General features: G+C 54.6%; 2 protein-coding genes across 6 annotated transcripts; one reads left to right on the top strand and one right to left on the bottom strand.

Annotated features, from left to right (window-relative positions):
* The first annotated feature begins 4,029 nt into the window (after positions 1-4,029).
* TMEM9 (transmembrane protein 9) lies at positions 4,030-7,514 on the top strand. Of its 3 annotated transcripts, XM_042836388.1 has the most exons (7): positions 4,030-4,083; positions 4,496-4,597; positions 4,956-5,047; positions 5,394-5,502; positions 5,946-6,077; positions 6,234-6,425; positions 6,793-7,514. In XM_042836388.1, exons 1-6 carry the CDS (start codon positions 4,030-4,032, stop codon positions 6,381-6,383), a joined length of 639 nt encoding a protein of 212 aa, XP_042692322.1. In that variant the 3' UTR covers positions 6,384-6,425; positions 6,793-7,514. The 3 variants fall into 3 exon arrangements, with proteins under 3 accessions (XP_042692322.1, XP_042692320.1, XP_042692323.1); XM_042836386.1 differs by having other exon boundaries at positions 6,234-7,514; XM_042836389.1 differs by lacking the exon at positions 4,030-4,083 and adding an exon at positions 4,096-4,155 and having other exon boundaries at positions 6,234-7,514.
* Positions 7,515-8,238: 724 nt separating this feature from the next.
* Positions 8,239-12,756, bottom strand: LOC122169908 (alpha-1,6-mannosyl-glycoprotein 4-beta-N-acetylglucosaminyltransferase). Of its 3 annotated transcripts, none has more exons than XM_042836424.1 (4): positions 12,677-12,756; positions 10,263-10,393; positions 9,853-9,997; positions 8,239-9,475 (listed from the first exon to the last, which is right to left on the bottom strand). In XM_042836424.1, exons 2-4 carry the CDS (start codon positions 10,365-10,367, stop codon positions 8,334-8,336), a joined length of 1,392 nt encoding a protein of 463 aa, XP_042692358.1. In that variant the 5' UTR covers positions 10,368-10,393; positions 12,677-12,756; the 3' UTR covers positions 8,239-8,333. The 3 variants fall into 3 exon arrangements, with proteins under 3 accessions (XP_042692358.1, XP_042692359.1, XP_042692360.1); XM_042836425.1 differs by lacking the exon at positions 12,677-12,756 and adding an exon at positions 12,137-12,179; XM_042836426.1 differs by lacking the exon at positions 12,677-12,756 and adding an exon at positions 11,617-11,708.
* Positions 12,757-14,995: the final 2,239 nt, after the last annotated feature.

Below are 14,995 nucleotides of genomic sequence, written 5' to 3'. Positions count from 1 at the left end.
TCTCCATCTCTCCTATCTGATCTCCAGCAAGCTCCCACACAGATCCCACATCATACACTTTGCCCTCCCCAGACCCTTCACCAACTTCACAGCTCTCCTTTGGATGCCTTCTAATAGCTTCACATCCTTGAACTGTGACACCCAAGCATCCATGTTGTGCAAGTCCCAGCCGTGCAGCTCACTCACATGTCCACAGGTGTTCAATCACTGCTTCAAACTGTGACTTTGCATTGCCACTACACCAGGCCCTTTTGTCCTCCCCTCCAAGCAGAAGAGGCACCCTGTGGCTCCTTGACACCTGTGGAACAACCTGCTCTCCAATCTGTCAGCAACGTTATCCCCTCCTGCCCTGCTGAGACTGGCACAAGGAATTGTCCTGTTTGGTGGGATGTGGAAAGGTGAAACATAATATGACAAGGAATATGGCAGCAAACAAGGCAAACCCAGAGGAAGCAGCACTGCTGAGAGAGAGGAGTGCTGGGGGAGGAGCAGCACAGAGCCCTCTTGACAAAGATCCAGGGCCATTTAAAAAATAATTTCTTGGGCCCTTTTTAAAAGTCTATTTTTAATACAACCTACATGAGGAGAGCAATGCCTGCCACGGTGGTGTCTCATTACCTCCAAAATTAGCAACAAAAATATTAATCCAAACAGGATGGACTATTTTCTAACAAAAGTGTCACTGGGCTCATGGGGAGCAAGTCTAAAGTGAAGTCACGTCCAAGGAAATCCCACACCACAGGCAATCCCTCAGGGATGGGAGTCCCCCAGAAGAGCAGCTGGAGCTCCAGCAGTTTGGTTAACTTCAGCACAGCTGGGCTGCCTGGCAGTGACACAACATGACTGCAGTGTGTCCCTACAGTTGATCATGATAGCCCACTCCAGCTGGTAACAAACTGCTGGCTCTGCTGGTTTTGTCAGGTCTGCTGTCCAGCCCCATGGGAGTCAAAGCTTCACCCAATTTAGAATCATATGCAAACTTATTTAGCATTAATTCAACTTCTGCACACACAACACCTGTGACAATACTGGACTGCCCCCAGAATGGAGCCCTGCAGAGTCCCACTAGTGCCTGTCTGCTAGCTGGACATAACCCCATTTACAACAACCCTGAGCCCAACTTGTCAGCCAGTTGTTCAGTGTGTATTTGCCTAGCTGCATGCTGGACATTTTGCCTGAAAGGATCATGAGAAACACCAAAGAGACAACCAAGGTTGCCACTGACTGCTCACAGGTCCCTTCACACACAAATGCTTTCCCCACCTAGGGGCAGAGGCAGCCTATGAAATGGTTAAAAGCAACCAAGGAGGAAAAGCACGAGTCCAAAGCCATACCAGAGTTGCTCCCCCCTTGCTGTGCCAAAGAAACTCTGCTGCTGATGCTACAGGTCTCCTCACTGCCACACTTCCAGGTGCAAGAATCACTTGCTCTGCAGCTGTGAGCCACGAGACCAATACCAAATTTCATGCTCCACATTTATCCTTTCACAGCTGTTACAGGAATGGCTGCTCACTGCCCTGTGCCCATCCCATGGGATGCCATGGCTGACAGAGGGACCTTCACAACAGCAGCCTGTCTGTGCATGATGAAGGATGTGTCCTGGCACCGTATCTCCTGGGCTATCAGAGTCCTGCATGCTGGGAAAGCCACATCTTCTGACAACCCCTACGCACAGACCAGCTGCTCCTGCCTGTGACTGACAATGTTTGTTCATTAGCAGATGCCCCTCAGAAGCCCAAGAGGTTTCTACATATGGTTTTAAGGTCATCAGGACCTTCACGCCGAGATCTTAGAGCACATTCACAAGAAGTTCTTATGACCCTCACAAGGATTTCTTCAGTCATCCTCACAGAAACCCTGGAGCACAACTGTGTACAGATTGAGGAAACTGAGGCACGTCACCAAAATCCACTTCCTTTGAGTTGCAAGGGAGTTAAAAGCAAAAAGAGAAAAATGAATTGCTACTCCTCAGTCTAACAAACCATCCAGAGACAGAAAGAGAGCTCAGTGAAGCTGGCTCAGTGCCCAAACACACCTGCATCCTCTTTTATCAGTGCATAATTATGACAGCCTTTTGAGAGCAAATTCCATTTTGTGCTTAACACAAAGATGCAATCATTTGACTGAAGACTCTTCTCTCTGAATTACAGGATGCTTTTTGTTACAGTGGGACACACCTCCAGGATATTTACAAGCCAATCCGTGTCTTTATAATCCAATTTAAGTTGCCCTTTATTTATCAAGAACCTGATGTGATCCCATCTTCATCTCAGAAAAAGGCTTACACCTCTCTCACCTGTCTGCAGCCCACAGAGCAAGAGGCAGAAATTCAGAATTCACAGCCCTACAAGATCATTGTTCATTCTAAATTCTTCTCCCAGTTACAGTGAAGCCTCTTGCCAGAGCACTGGAGAAGTCACAGATCTCTGCAGGCTGGTTTCAGTGGCTAACATCAACCCAAACTGCTCCGAATTCCAAGCAAGATCTCTAAGGGTCCAGGACCCACCACTGCCCTGCATTCAGCATACTGAAAAAAATCAGGAAACATGGCTACACCTGGTAGAGCTGTATAGTCCTTATTCATAAGTACAGGACAAGGCTGGAACTCAGAAGATAACTGAGCCCCCTGTCTGAGCTACGTGGGACAGACACTGAGGCTGCAAGGAAAAAGCCAGCAAGGAAAGGAACAGAAAACGATCTCCTGGATGGGCTCTGTGGTCCCTCCCATCACTGCAATTAAAGCATCTCCCCTGCACTACGGAATACAAGTCCATGCACACGAAGGAAAACCAGCCTTCAGAAAGAGGGACTAGAAAGTTCCAAATTCACTGTGTATTTGGCAGACCTGCCTTTGAGGTACTCACCTGAAAAACTGATCCCTGCACACAGTGTCTCAGCTGCCTGGGTCATTCCTTTACTCGCTCCAGGATTGCTCAGCATCTTGTCGCTAGGTGAAGCTGTGCCCAGCTTATTCCAGCCCACAAGAAGCACTGATATATATAGTTATGCTGCAGAAAAAACAAAGGAGGATAGATTACTGCGACAAGAGATGTCAGAGCAGATAAAAATACCTCCTTCCCAGTTGTGCTGGGCAAGTTGGTAACAGAAAAGCCCTGTGGTCATCTGGCCTTTAAACCTGTAAAAACTCAACAATTTCACAGCATTGGAAGCATCCCACAGCCAGGGCCGAGGCCGTGCTCAGAAGCGAGAGCAGCCAGTTAGCGCCACTGCAGCGCTTCCGCTTGGCAGCACTGGAGTAGGAGGAAGGAATGAGGAGTCAGGAATGAGGAGTCTGCCGTGCACCTAACAGCCAGGATTATTCAGAGGGAACACTGCCTTGGGTCAGCCCAGCTGGAGCAGGCTGTGAGCCCGTAATGGACCCCAGCTGAGCGCGTGGGGAACAGAGCACATGAGGGCAGCACCTCACACGTGGCACTGCTGGGTGAGCAAACCCCTTGTACCAGGAATTCCCACACCTGGGTGCAATACAGAACCCGGTCTCCACAACCCGTGTTCTACAAGCCTCACGAGGGCCTCAGCTCACTCACAGAAGCAAACCTCCCCCCAGCCGTGGCACCTCACACCTCATTCCCCGTTTATGCGCACTTCAGTTGAATGTATCTCACCGTGGGCTCCCGATTTCACGCAGCAAACCCCAGAGCCCCACACAGCTCAGCGCCCCGCGCGCTGCAGAGCCGGGCCCGCAGAACGCCCCCTTCGAACACGAGGAAGGCGGCCCTGGGAAACACAGCACTGAGGCTTCTAACACAGGACGCTGCCGACCCGCGCCCTCGAGCTAGAGGATGCTAAACGTGACTCGTAAAGGTAAAACAGCCCGAGCTGCTGCCCTGCTGCGGTGGAGCTTTTCCCTCCCCGGTTCAACACAGCACGAGCACCACACCTCCGTGCACCGCACCGCACCTCCCTCACACTGAGGGGCAGCAGTGAGGCGCGGCCCTTCTCATCAGAGCGCGGCGGGCTGCCCTGGTTTCCGATTGGCAGAACGCTCTGCCTGTCACGCTGCAACCAATGGGCGCGCAGGGCTGGGGCGGGGCTCGCAGGGGCGCCGGCGTCGCGCGGCAGGTAGGGCCGGGGGCGGCGCCGGTCGGATCGGTCGGCGGGCCGCAGCCTGGATGGACGGAGCGGGGCTGCGCTGTGAGGAGCGGGGCGGGGGGGGGGGGGGGGGGATCGGGCGTGGAGGTCGGGAGGGCTGTGGGGTCGATGCGTGTGCAGATAGAGCTCGCGTCGCGTTGGATCGCTGCAAATGCAGCTGTGCGGTGATTTGATCCGCGCTGCTGAGGAGCTGCGATGCCGGCTGTGAGCGATGTTTAGTTTGATGGTTTAGCTCCGGGTGGCGGAAGCTCTTTGGACAGGGATTTTTTGGGGTGTGTGAGCTGTGTCCTGGAGTTTCGTGTAGGAATGCATCGTGATACAGGAAGAAATTAACCTTAAGCGGAAGATTCTGTGTCCTGTATAGGAATTTCTGTTTCCTCAGGCCTCCGCAATGTTTGCCCAGTGCACCTGGAAGTGTGCAACCTCCGTGCTGCTGATCGCACTGCTGAGCTGCGGCCTTTCTCCTCCAGCACAGGCTGGCAAGGTGAGTGAACAGCTTCAGCCGCTGAGTGTGGTACAGCAGGCACCAAAATGGCAGAGAAGCAAGTGTTCTCCTACAGGCAAATTGCAGACTGCAGCAGGTCCGTGTGTATCTGTAACATGAAGGGCTGTGAATGCGTGTGATGGAGGCCTCTGCCCTGACTTTGGTTGTGGTTTCCAGTCTGTGTTTTGCAATACATCTGAAAGCGCCTCTGGAGAGGAGAAATAAGAGAAATGAGAGATGTGGCATGAAGTCATCTCTGTCTTAGGGAGTGTTCTGCTCCCACAACCCTATGTGGTGAGGGCAGCAGAGCTGTAGCCCTGTGTTGGCTCACTAATGCTTGTTCTTTGTGTTCCTGCAGAGCTCAGAGGACATTCGCTGCAAATGCATCTGTCCCCCGTACCGGAACATCAGCGGGCACATTTACAACAAGAATGTGTCACAGAAGGACTGGTGAGTTGCACGTTGAAGCCTGAAGGGTTGATGTGTGGAAGTCAGCACTCTGGGAGTGATTTGCTGCCTGTGAATGTGTAAAGCAAGCTGTTTCTGTAGGCTCAGCCCAGGTGAGGGGTGTAGATGTAGGTCATGCCCTTCAGCCCCCTTCACCTGGACGTTATCCCTGCAGAAGGTGCTTCAGCAAATCTGTCCCAGGAACTTCAGGCTAGCTAAGCTGTGGTGGGAACTCCAGTCAGCGTTATCAGCCCAGTGTGAAAGCTGGGGCAAAGTCACCACAGCATCCTTCCACAGAGCACCGGTTTCTTCTCGTCCTGTTGCTGATTTTGGTTTCTTTGCATTGCAGCAACTGCCTGCATGTTGTGGAGCCCATGCCAGTGCCTGGGAATGATGTGGAGGCGTATTGCCTGCTGTGTGAGTGCAAGTACGAGGAGCGCAGCACCACCACCATCAAGGTAATTGTGGGTCAGCTCCCTGTGGTTCTGTGCCATCCCAGGCACAGCTTGACAGGCTGGGCTTCTGGAGCAGAGCCCAGAAAGGGAGGACAAAGCAAGCATGGCTAGCACACAGTGGTAGTACCAGAGCGCCGTGTTGGAGTCTGGAGCGCTCCTGGCACTGAGGAGGAGGCACCACGGGAGACCTGTCTCCTTGCTGAGATTGTGCCAAAGTACCTCGTGTTGGGAACCCATCCTGTTGGTCTCCTGTCACGTGCAGCACAAGTTTCAATTGATGCTGCAGAGAAGACCAGTCTTCCTTAAGAAATGCAAGAGACTTTCTAGTGAGCATTGAAATGAGGGACGAGATCAGACATCAGGGGTATCTGTGAAGGGAGCTTCCTGGCCTCTGTGGTACTTCTGATCTCTACTGACCCTTTCTGCCATGCTGTGCTTAACTGCAGGTCATTATCATCATTTATTTGTCCGTGGTGGGGGCACTGCTGCTCTACATGGCTTTCCTTGTACTGGTGGACCCTCTGATCCGAAAACCAGATGCTTACACACAGCCCCTGCACAATGAGGAGGAGAACGAGGTGAGGCTGTGCAGACGGGTGGCTGCCGTTGTGGGAGGGACAGGGCAGTGAGGACACAAGAGAATGGCTGACGGGAGCAGTGTGACCTCACACTCGTTCCCTCTGTGTTTGGGTTGAGCGTGCCTTGCTTTGACCTCGTCCACTGTTTCTTTACAGGACTCTCGCTCCTTGGCTGCAGCCCCAACCCCATCAGGGGCCAGAGCCAACACGGTGCTGGAGAGGGTGGAGGGAGCCCAGCAGCGCTGGAAGCGCCAGGTGCAGGAGCAGAGGAAGACAGTTTTTGACCGGCACAAGATGCTGAGCTAGAGGAGCAGCAGTGCAGCACCAGGAGCCCGGGTAGCTCAGCAGGTAGAGACAGACATCAAGCCATCCTTCAGGACAGCCGTGGTGTTGGCCTGGAAGCTCTAACCCTCTCCGATTTACCCTTTTGTAGAGAGGGGCAGGCCACAGTGCTTGTCCCTGGTTTTTGTCCCCTTGCCCTGTACATCAGCCCATAGGCTGAGACCTGCACTGACAGCTGGCCCCTGGCTGCATGTAAACGGCCACACACAGCTCTGCCACCCCAGTGCGTGGGTCAGTGGGGGCTGCAGCTCCAGGGCGCTGTGCCACCGGCACGATGCCGCAGTCACTGCTTGCTGGGGTTGACATCAGCCCTGTGTTAGAGAGTCTTGGTGTGGAGTTTAGTGGGAGAAAAGTAACGGGATCGTTTTTGTAGGCTAAATTATATGGTGCTGCTCCAGGATAAAGAAGCCACCTCCATCTCTCGTTTGCACTGATGTTAATTGGGAACTCCAAAGCGTGACACACGTGCACTGCATGTGGGATCCCTGCTGCTGGTCAGCTGCTGCTTGCACTTACTCTGGTGTAACCTGAGTGCATGTCCATGTTATTCAGTGGAGTTTCTCCGGATTTACGCCAGCGTAACAGAGACTGCAGTTTGCTTCTGTGCAGGAGAGCTGCACAGAGCTGATCAGTAGATAAACAAGTAAAAGAACAGGTATGCTGATTTATACTTCTATCTCTGTTTACCTCCTTTAGCAGCAGATAAAAATACACTGGGGAGAAAGCTTTTGGTTTGCAACCCTGCTTGTAACCCTTGACGTTCACACAGTGCATGAAAGGCATTGTGTCCAAGAGAAGTGGGGCACTGGCTTTGCTGGAGCACACCTTATCTCTGAAATGGAGAGGTATGGGTTTGAAAGCTGAGCTATTCAATGGATAAAGATCTTTCTTTTTTGGAGCTGGAACTAGATGATGTTTAAGGTATCTTCTAACCCAAGTCATTCTATGGTCTGGGATCGTAGCCCTGGGAAGGTCACCTTTGTGTTCCTCAAAATTCCCAAGACCTCTGACTGTGCTTTGGCTGGAACCCTTAGAACGTCAGGAAGGTGCTGGAGTTTATCGTGTAGCATCTTTGTATTAAATGCAGACAAAGACCTTCTACGTGGCTGACTTTTTTCAGGGCGAAGCCATGTCCCTGCAGCACTGAGGGGCGGGTGGCTGCTGCAGGGCCTGGAGCTCAGCGTTCAGCACCTCGCTGGCCTGAAATCTACCCAGAAATCTCCCTGCCGGGTCTGAACATCAGAGCTGCCCCGGGCGCCCTGCAAGGACTGAGCCGGTGCTGTGGGTCCATCTGGTGGCTGCTGCCCCTCCCAGCAGCACAGAAATCAGCGATACCAGAGGCTCCTGCAGGCAGTGCCTGGACTCCTGGCTTCCCATATGGGGTGCTGCTCAGGGGACTTGCAGAAATAGCTTGAAAACAGGATAAGAGAATAACAGCAGTGTGATAGAAAGTCAGGAGGTAAGGGTTAGACAACTGAGGATGGGGTGGTGTTGAGAAGTTGCAAAAAATGCTGTTGCCTGGCTAATAGCCTCACTGCTGTTAGTTAATTAGCTGAGTCAGGGCCTAAGGAGGTACCAAGAAGGACACCAGGGAACAAAGGAAGCAGGACCCTGCTGCTCAGAGCAGGGAAAGTGGCACTCCACCAGGACACAAAGAGCTTGCAGAGCTGCGTGTCCGTCACTCTCCCCATATTGATGGGCTGTAGGGCTGGGCACTGCTCTCTGCAGCATCCCCCATCCATCTTCCTGCAGGAAGCAGACCCCACAGTTGCCCTGCCACCCCTCTACATTCAGCAGGTAGGACCAGCTTGGCTGAATAATTTAATTCTCCTTTAAATCAAAAAAAGGACTGAGAAAAATAAACCTCTTCTTAGAGCAAAATCCAACCACTGTGGTGACCCATCACAGCCCTGCTCAGGTGCCTGCAGTCCAGATATCGATGCTCTGGATGATGAGCCACTCACTCTGGCTCTGGGTGACCCGGATCCTCACACACTCCACAGGGTTGGGTGCTCCCTTCTCCAGCCCCCGCCGTTCTAAGTTCCCTTTCTCAAAGGTGCCCACAGTGGTGTACACAGAGCAGTCCCGGCCATCAGCCCGCCGCCTCTGGCCCAGCTCCAGAACCCCTGCACGCAGGAAGTCCCCATGGCGCTCATTGGAGCCCGTCTTCACCCGGACACGGGTAACACGGGCTGGTTGGTGGAAGACGATGCAGAAGATGCTGCCCACGGCTGGGTTTTTCCCCCAGAAATATCCCTCTGCTGTGCTGTAAGCCTTGGAGGGCTCATAGTTCTCAAAGACAAGCATGTTGGTGAACACGGCTGCTGGTGGGTTGTCCGGAAGGTCCATGGCATCGGCCTCGAACTCGTCATCCTCCAGTCGGTTGACACTACCTTGGAAGGAGGAGTAGAGGCCCATGTGCTGGAAGAGGGAGGGCTTGAAGCGGATCACGTCCTTCTGGGTAAGCAGGAGGCGGAAGTGGTCCAGCAGCCAATCACAGGGCATCTCCTGGTAGAAGAGGAGGAGGAAGCGAGCCAAGCGAGGAAGGTCAGTGGAGCGGTAGAGCTTACCGATGTAGCCCAGCTTGGAGAACTCAAGGGTGGCCCAGTTGGAGCCTTCCTGGGAGGCCACGGCTTTGCGGATGGCGGTGAAGAAGGACTTGGCAGACAACACGTCATCCTCAATCATCAGGTAGTAGGAGGAGAGGTTGGCAGCAAAGGTGACGAGGTAGGCGTAATCCACGTTCTGCTTGGACCTGAACTTCACCCGCGCCTCTGGGTCGTTGTAGTTTCTCTTGAGGCCTTCCAGGGTCGGGTAAAACTCATGGGGAGTGTGGATAAGCACGAGCCGGCCCAGGAGGATGTGGTGAGAGAACCTTTGGCTGATGTCAGCGGCCACGTGGGCGTTCCATCTGGGGTTTGCATCGGCCAGGTGCACCACCACCACCATCTCCTGCAGCTCCTCTTCTGATGACTGCTTGAAGAGGGACTGCAGCGTGTCTCGGAGGTAATAGCCACGTGGTCGTTGCACTGATGACAGTCCCACAGCCAAGAACTCTGCAAGGCAAAGCAAAGGCATTCACAGGCTGAGTACGGATGCACCACAGTGACATTCTCCCATGTGTAAGGGGTCTCCAAAAAGCTCTCCCCATGGCCAACCTGCACAGATAATGCTCATTTATGGCCCTGCATCCAAAGTCAGAAGATCCAGCTCCCCACTGGGAAAGCAGGAAAACCACCCCCAGGCAGATGGATCTCGTCCAGAAATCTGGGAAATCCAAAATGGCTGTGGTCACCCCACACCCCAATTGGACAGAGCAGAGAAGGCTGGTTGGGGTGGAGAGCACCCAAAGTAACAGTGATGGGGGAGGACCACGATGGTCAGAGGTGCAGCTCCCAGAGCCCAGCCCAAAACAGGGCCCAGAGGCACTCACTTTTGTGGGATGATGGGGAACCAGCAAGGAGGTGGTAGGAGATGTTGTTGAGTGCAGAGAGGCTGTCTGTGTCCTGGTGGATGTGCAGGGCTCCTTGCTTCAGTGTCTTCAGGACTGTGTCTGAAGGTAGATCCCTAAAATCGACCTGGATGGCAGTCAAAGGTGGACTGGTCAGAACCTGGGGCCTTGAACACGTGTAAGCCAAGGGGCAGCATCTGCCTCCTCAGATCCTGGACTGGAGGAAGCCAAAGGGAAGGGAGAAGGCAGAACTGGAGTTTGGGGGTGATACAGGGCCAAGGAAGGCATCAGAACCAGAGGTTGGGATCCCAGTGGGGCAGGAAGGGAGCAGAGCTGGGGTTTGAGGCCCACGTGGGGCAGAGAGGAGGGGACTCCCCCAGCACAGGACTCACCTGGAAATCCTGCTGCTGCCAGCTGGCCCTGTGCAGGAGGAGGAGGAGGAGGAAGAAAGAGGCTGCAAACACAGCCGTGAGGGAGCGCTTCAGGGAGACCCGCATAGCACTGGGCTGGCCTGCTGAGAGCCCTGCAGGAGAGAGATGCATCAGAGCACAGCACAGCCCAGGATAAAGCTCCTTCCCTATGCTGGGACAGCAGGATGACAGCAAGATGGCACTGGGATGCACACAGCCCAGCTGGGAGAAACCCACCAGGCACAAGAAGCCATGCAGCTCTTCCAACACTGCAGCTTCCTATTGCACGCTGCACATCCCCTCCTGCCCACACCCCACAGGCAGCACAGGTAGTATTGCTGACCCAGGCAGCTGCCAACAGCCCAGCACAGCCACGTCCCTCACTCAGGAGGACAAGAAAGCCTTGAAGTCACCTTCACAGAGACATTAGTGCCCTTGAGATAGTTCTCCTTGCAGCAGAGGCGTGGCACGAGACTAAAAGGCTCCTGAGTTTACCTGGGGTTTTTCCATTATTAATGCAACTGGGTCTGCCCTAGAAGAGGGAAAGCAGAGTGCAGGTGAGCACCCAGCCCTGCAGAGCAGCTGCAGCACATGCATCCCAACTCACAGCACCTGTGTTCAGCTGAAAGCATCTGGGAGCCACATGTTCTCGCAGCACAGTGAGAACTGAGAGCTGCCCAGAACTCCTAAATACAATCAACTGCTGGGGAAAACAGCCTCATTCAGCACTGATGGGGAAATACAAGCGTAAAACAGACTGTTTTAAGGAGAAAATCCATTTTCTGGTCCAGAAATCCTTTGCTGGGAGGTGTTAACACCTTAATGGGGTGACACACAGCACGTCCCCTCGGTGCAGCACCTGTTGCTACCCTAGCTGAGCTGACCTCACGTTCATTCTAGATAAGCAATAACATCAGATGGAGCTGCCCTGAGCTCGCCTGTCCTGGGTGTGATGGATCACGTCTGCTCCAGCCAGGCTGCAGGAGCTCTGCAGAGTGGTCTCTGATGTTCATGAAGGGTTGTTCTTACACCCCATTCTCTTGAGTTGGGTCCTTGGGAGCTCGGATATCTTAGCTGATCACAGCTGCATCACATTATTTGGGACGACTTCATTTTCTCCCCATCCGGGAGCAGTTGCTCTGCACTGGCCAGCTCATGGTGGTAATGTGGATGGCCAGAGGGATCCCTGGCTGCCAGTCTGGGTCTGGGGAACAAAGCACTGCTGAGCTCCTCCTGAGCATGGGGTTGTGTTGGGCAGAGCACCCTGCCAGGGGCGTCCCCAAGAGCTGCCCCCTGGGGATTGCCAGCTGCCAGGAGTCCAACACGTTGCTCCCACCTGCTTGGAGCCCCCTGGCCAAGTGGGCTCTGTCCCACAGCAAAGAGGAAGGAGAATGAGGAAACGCCACGGCCTTGCTGCTGCAGGGGCTGCCTGCGGTGCTGGGAGCGGAGCGGCTGGGGCTCAGCCTGCAGAGCAGAGACAAACGTGGTTTCACACAGCTGGAGCAGAGGAAATGAAAAATCAGGGCAGCACTGTGCCCTGGGGTGAGCAATCCCGACCGCTCAGGGCTGCCTGGCAGCCAGCCCTGCCCTGCACACCATGCATCTCCCGGCACAAAGTTCAACCCATAAAGAGGAAGGAAGGAAAAAACCACATTTCTCCACCCAGGACCCCAAACCAAAGCTTTAAGTCAGTGCAGCACAGAGAGCTCTTCATGGGCAGCGCGGCAGGAACGTGACTGTGATCCAAGCCCCAACCCTTTGCTCTCCTCCCCAGGCTCCTCACACACCCTTCCCCATGCAGCCAAGGGCCAAAGCTCACATGCGGCGCCCATCCCACCCAGGCAGCACAGACTTACAGGTGTATCGGGCGGCTGTGTGCTCGTGGGGTGCTGGGCCCTGGCAGCGTCCCCACTGGGCTCCGATATCTGGCTCTCAAAGCCCCACCCCGGCCTCTCCTGCCTCCTGCAGAGGAGGAGCGTCCGCTGGCCAGGTAAGCCAGCAGCTGGGAATGGGCGCCGCTGGCCTTCCCTGGGATGGGGACCCCACTGGAGGACCCCCAGGGCTCCCACACCACAAACCGCTTTGCAGATCTGCTCACAAGTAGCACCGATGGGGGTCCCAGTGAGTGCAGGTCAGGAGCACGGGGACACAGAGCTGGGCTGCTTTTCTGCTCCCGTTCGTGGCCGGGAGCCACATGGCTGCTGAGCTGCAGCTGCACCTCGGCCAGGCAGAGCAGGTAGCACCGCGATCCCCCATCCCCCCATCTTCCTGCACGCCCAAAGCGTGGGGCAGCACAGGGCACAGCAGATGTGCCCCACTGCCGAACTGCAGGGAAGGCTTTGCCCTCCCCACCCGCTCCGTTCCCACTTCCCTTACGCTGCCGCGGTGCTCCCTACCTTCGGCCAGGCCCTGCTTCTCAGCTCAGGGGGCCCTGGGCCGCTCAGCCACGAGCTGCAGGACGCGGCTCAGCCCTTCCCTCTGCAGCCCCGTCCCGACACAGGAAGGAACCGGGGCTCAGTGCTTCCTGCCCCGGTGGGAGGAAGCGGGGAACGGAGCTTGGGCTGCACCGGGGAGTGCAGTAGAGCAGCAGAAAGGGGCGGCTGTCCGACAGCCCTTCCCAGTCCAACCCCATCCCTGCTTTGGTGATGTTGGAGCCTAGGAACCATTTCTAACACCGCAGTGATGCGGTGGCAGGGCTGCTCAGGGAGGTGGGAATCAGCATCCCCAGAGGTGTTCAGAGATGCTGAGATACGGCACTGTGGGATGTGGTCAGCGGGCACAGAGGGGTTGGACCTGGGGTTCTCAGAGGTTTTTTTTCCAACCAGAATGATTCCGTGAATCTCAAAGGCTGCTTGGGCTCAATGTGCAGCATCCAAGCACCCCGAGAGCCTGCAGCCCAGCCTTATCCTCATTGCATTTTGCACCGTGGGACACCCAGGCTGCATGCATGGAGGAGCCAGGCCAGGCCTGAGGGGACCCAGCAGAGCAGCAGCCCCACAGTGCTGCAGCTGCAGCCTCTCTGAGCTCTGCAGGAAACCCGAGAGGTGTCCAGGATCAGCTTACAGCCCTGCATTATTCAGGTCCAGAGTGGAACAAAGCAGAGGTGAAAGAGGGCCCCACACAGCGGGTTTGGATGTGGTGTTACCAACCTGGCCATGGGAGCACTAACAGCCATTCCTGCAGGATGGGATGTCAGCCCTGTGCTGTGCGGGGATGCTTGCAAATAAAATAATTATAATTTATTAAAAAAATCAAAGCTGTTCTTCTCTGTTTCCATATTGAAAAAGGCTGGAGTGGAAGAGGCAGCTCTGGGGGTGAGGGATCTGTCAGTATTTCGGTCTCCAATCTCACAACACAAGCTGCAGGAAGCTCCCCCACCCACCTGCTTCCTGCGCTGCCCTGCAGAGCCACGCACAGCCACGTGCTGCTGGAAGCTTCTGCTGGACAAAGTCCACCACCAGGGGACTGTCAGCAAGGCCACCATGAGGTCTGGCACTCACGATGCCCTGGTGCTGCCGATCCCCTTCCCTCAGCAGCCCTTAAGAGCCCAGCACCCGACCTGAAGTCAGACAGCACCTCCTATCACACGCTGCAGGCTCCCCTATCGCATAGTCCAGCTCTGCTATCACTCACAGTGCTTCTCTTGCACTCTCTCTAATCACACTTCACAACTCAATGTCAGTTTCACTCAGCAGCAACAGAACCTGGAGTTTTCTCAAACGTATTTGAAGTCAACATCACAGAGTCTAACACAGATCCACGTTTGGGTTCAGATGCCCTTGGTGGTGATTTACATGGCGGTGGAAATGCATACAAGAAACTTGCCAGGCAGCTGTGTGGAGACTGTGGGGCATTTGCTTATTAAATTGAACTCTCCCTCCTCCCAGTCACTGTTTTCCAAAACCTTTGCCAAACAGGACAGCTGGCCAGCAGCAAGGAAGTGCTCAGTTACTCCTGCTTGAGACGAGACCTGATGTTAACACTCAGATCAGGGTTAGTTACTACCTCCAGTTGCTCACCTGCACTCCAGCACGTCCTCTGCCCGCTGCATCTGTCAGCAGTGAGGTGAAACCTGCTGGATTTCCTTCTCAGTTCACTCTGGACACAGCAGACTGCACTGCCATCAGACCCACACTCAGCACCACTTCCTTCTCACACATCTTTTCGCTCTGGGGACGGCACAGAGCTGTGCCAGGGGAGGGTCAGGTGGGGGCTAAGGAAAGGTTCCCCACCAGAGGGGGGTGGGCATGGAACAGGCAGCCCAGGGCAGGGAGCACAGCCCTAAGCTGCTGCAGTTGAAGGAGCCTGGGCCATTCCGCTTAATGTCTGAATGGTTTGGACTCTGGCTGGTCCTGGTGAAGCCTGGAGTTGGACTGGATAAGGTTTGTGGGTCCCTTCCAAGTAGGGGAGCTCTGTGATGCTGACAAATAATCCAGAGCCACTGCAGCTGCAGAGTTCTGGGGCTGCTTCTTCCTCATGACAATTATTTTGTCTGTTAATAATCACATCTCTGTCTGCTCCAGGGCTTTCTGGTGCCCACAGGCCAATGCTGCTCCATGGTCTGAACAAAAAGCCCAGACCTGAGTCCTTCACAACTGCTCCAGTAGCTTTAGTTCACAACCTGCATCACCTCTCCCTGTTTGTCTTCTCTGAAAAACCTGCTTTTAGAAATCTTGATCTTCTTTTCAAAGGAGAACATCACTGTGAGAATTTGG

The sequence above is a fragment of the Centrocercus urophasianus genome, unplaced genomic scaffold (assembly GCF_019232065.1).
Source record: "Centrocercus urophasianus isolate 14NV4802_14NV808 unplaced genomic scaffold, USGS_Curo_1.0 seq_6, whole genome shotgun sequence".
Classification (NCBI taxonomy): Eukaryota; Metazoa; Chordata; class Aves; order Galliformes; family Phasianidae; genus Centrocercus; species Centrocercus urophasianus.
This window is presented reverse-complemented; position numbering and strand designations above follow the sequence as displayed.

Excerpts from the sequence above, each read along its gene's own strand:
- LOC122169908 (XM_042836424.1), bottom strand. The coding sequence starts at position 10,367 with ATGCGGGTCTCCCTGAAGCGCTCCCTCACGGCTGTGTTTGCAGCCTCT. Across the intron at positions 9,998-10,262 it reads GGCAGCAGCAGGATTTCCAG|GTCGATTTTAGGGATCTACC; the intron begins GTGAGTCCTGTG and ends ACTGCCATCCAG. Across the intron at positions 9,476-9,852 it reads TTCCCCATCATCCCACAAAA|AGTTCTTGGCTGTGGGACTG; the intron begins GTGAGTGCCTCT and ends TTTGCCTTGCAG.
- TMEM9 (XM_042836388.1), top strand. The coding sequence starts at position 4,030 with ATGGGCGCGCAGGGCTGGGGCGGGGCTCGCAGGGGCGCCGGCGTCGCG. Across the intron at positions 4,598-4,955 it reads CTCCAGCACAGGCTGGCAAG|AGCTCAGAGGACATTCGCTG; the intron begins GTGAGTGAACAG and ends GTGTTCCTGCAG. Across the intron at positions 5,503-5,945 it reads GCAGCACCACCACCATCAAG|GTCATTATCATCATTTATTT; the intron begins GTAATTGTGGGT and ends GCTTAACTGCAG.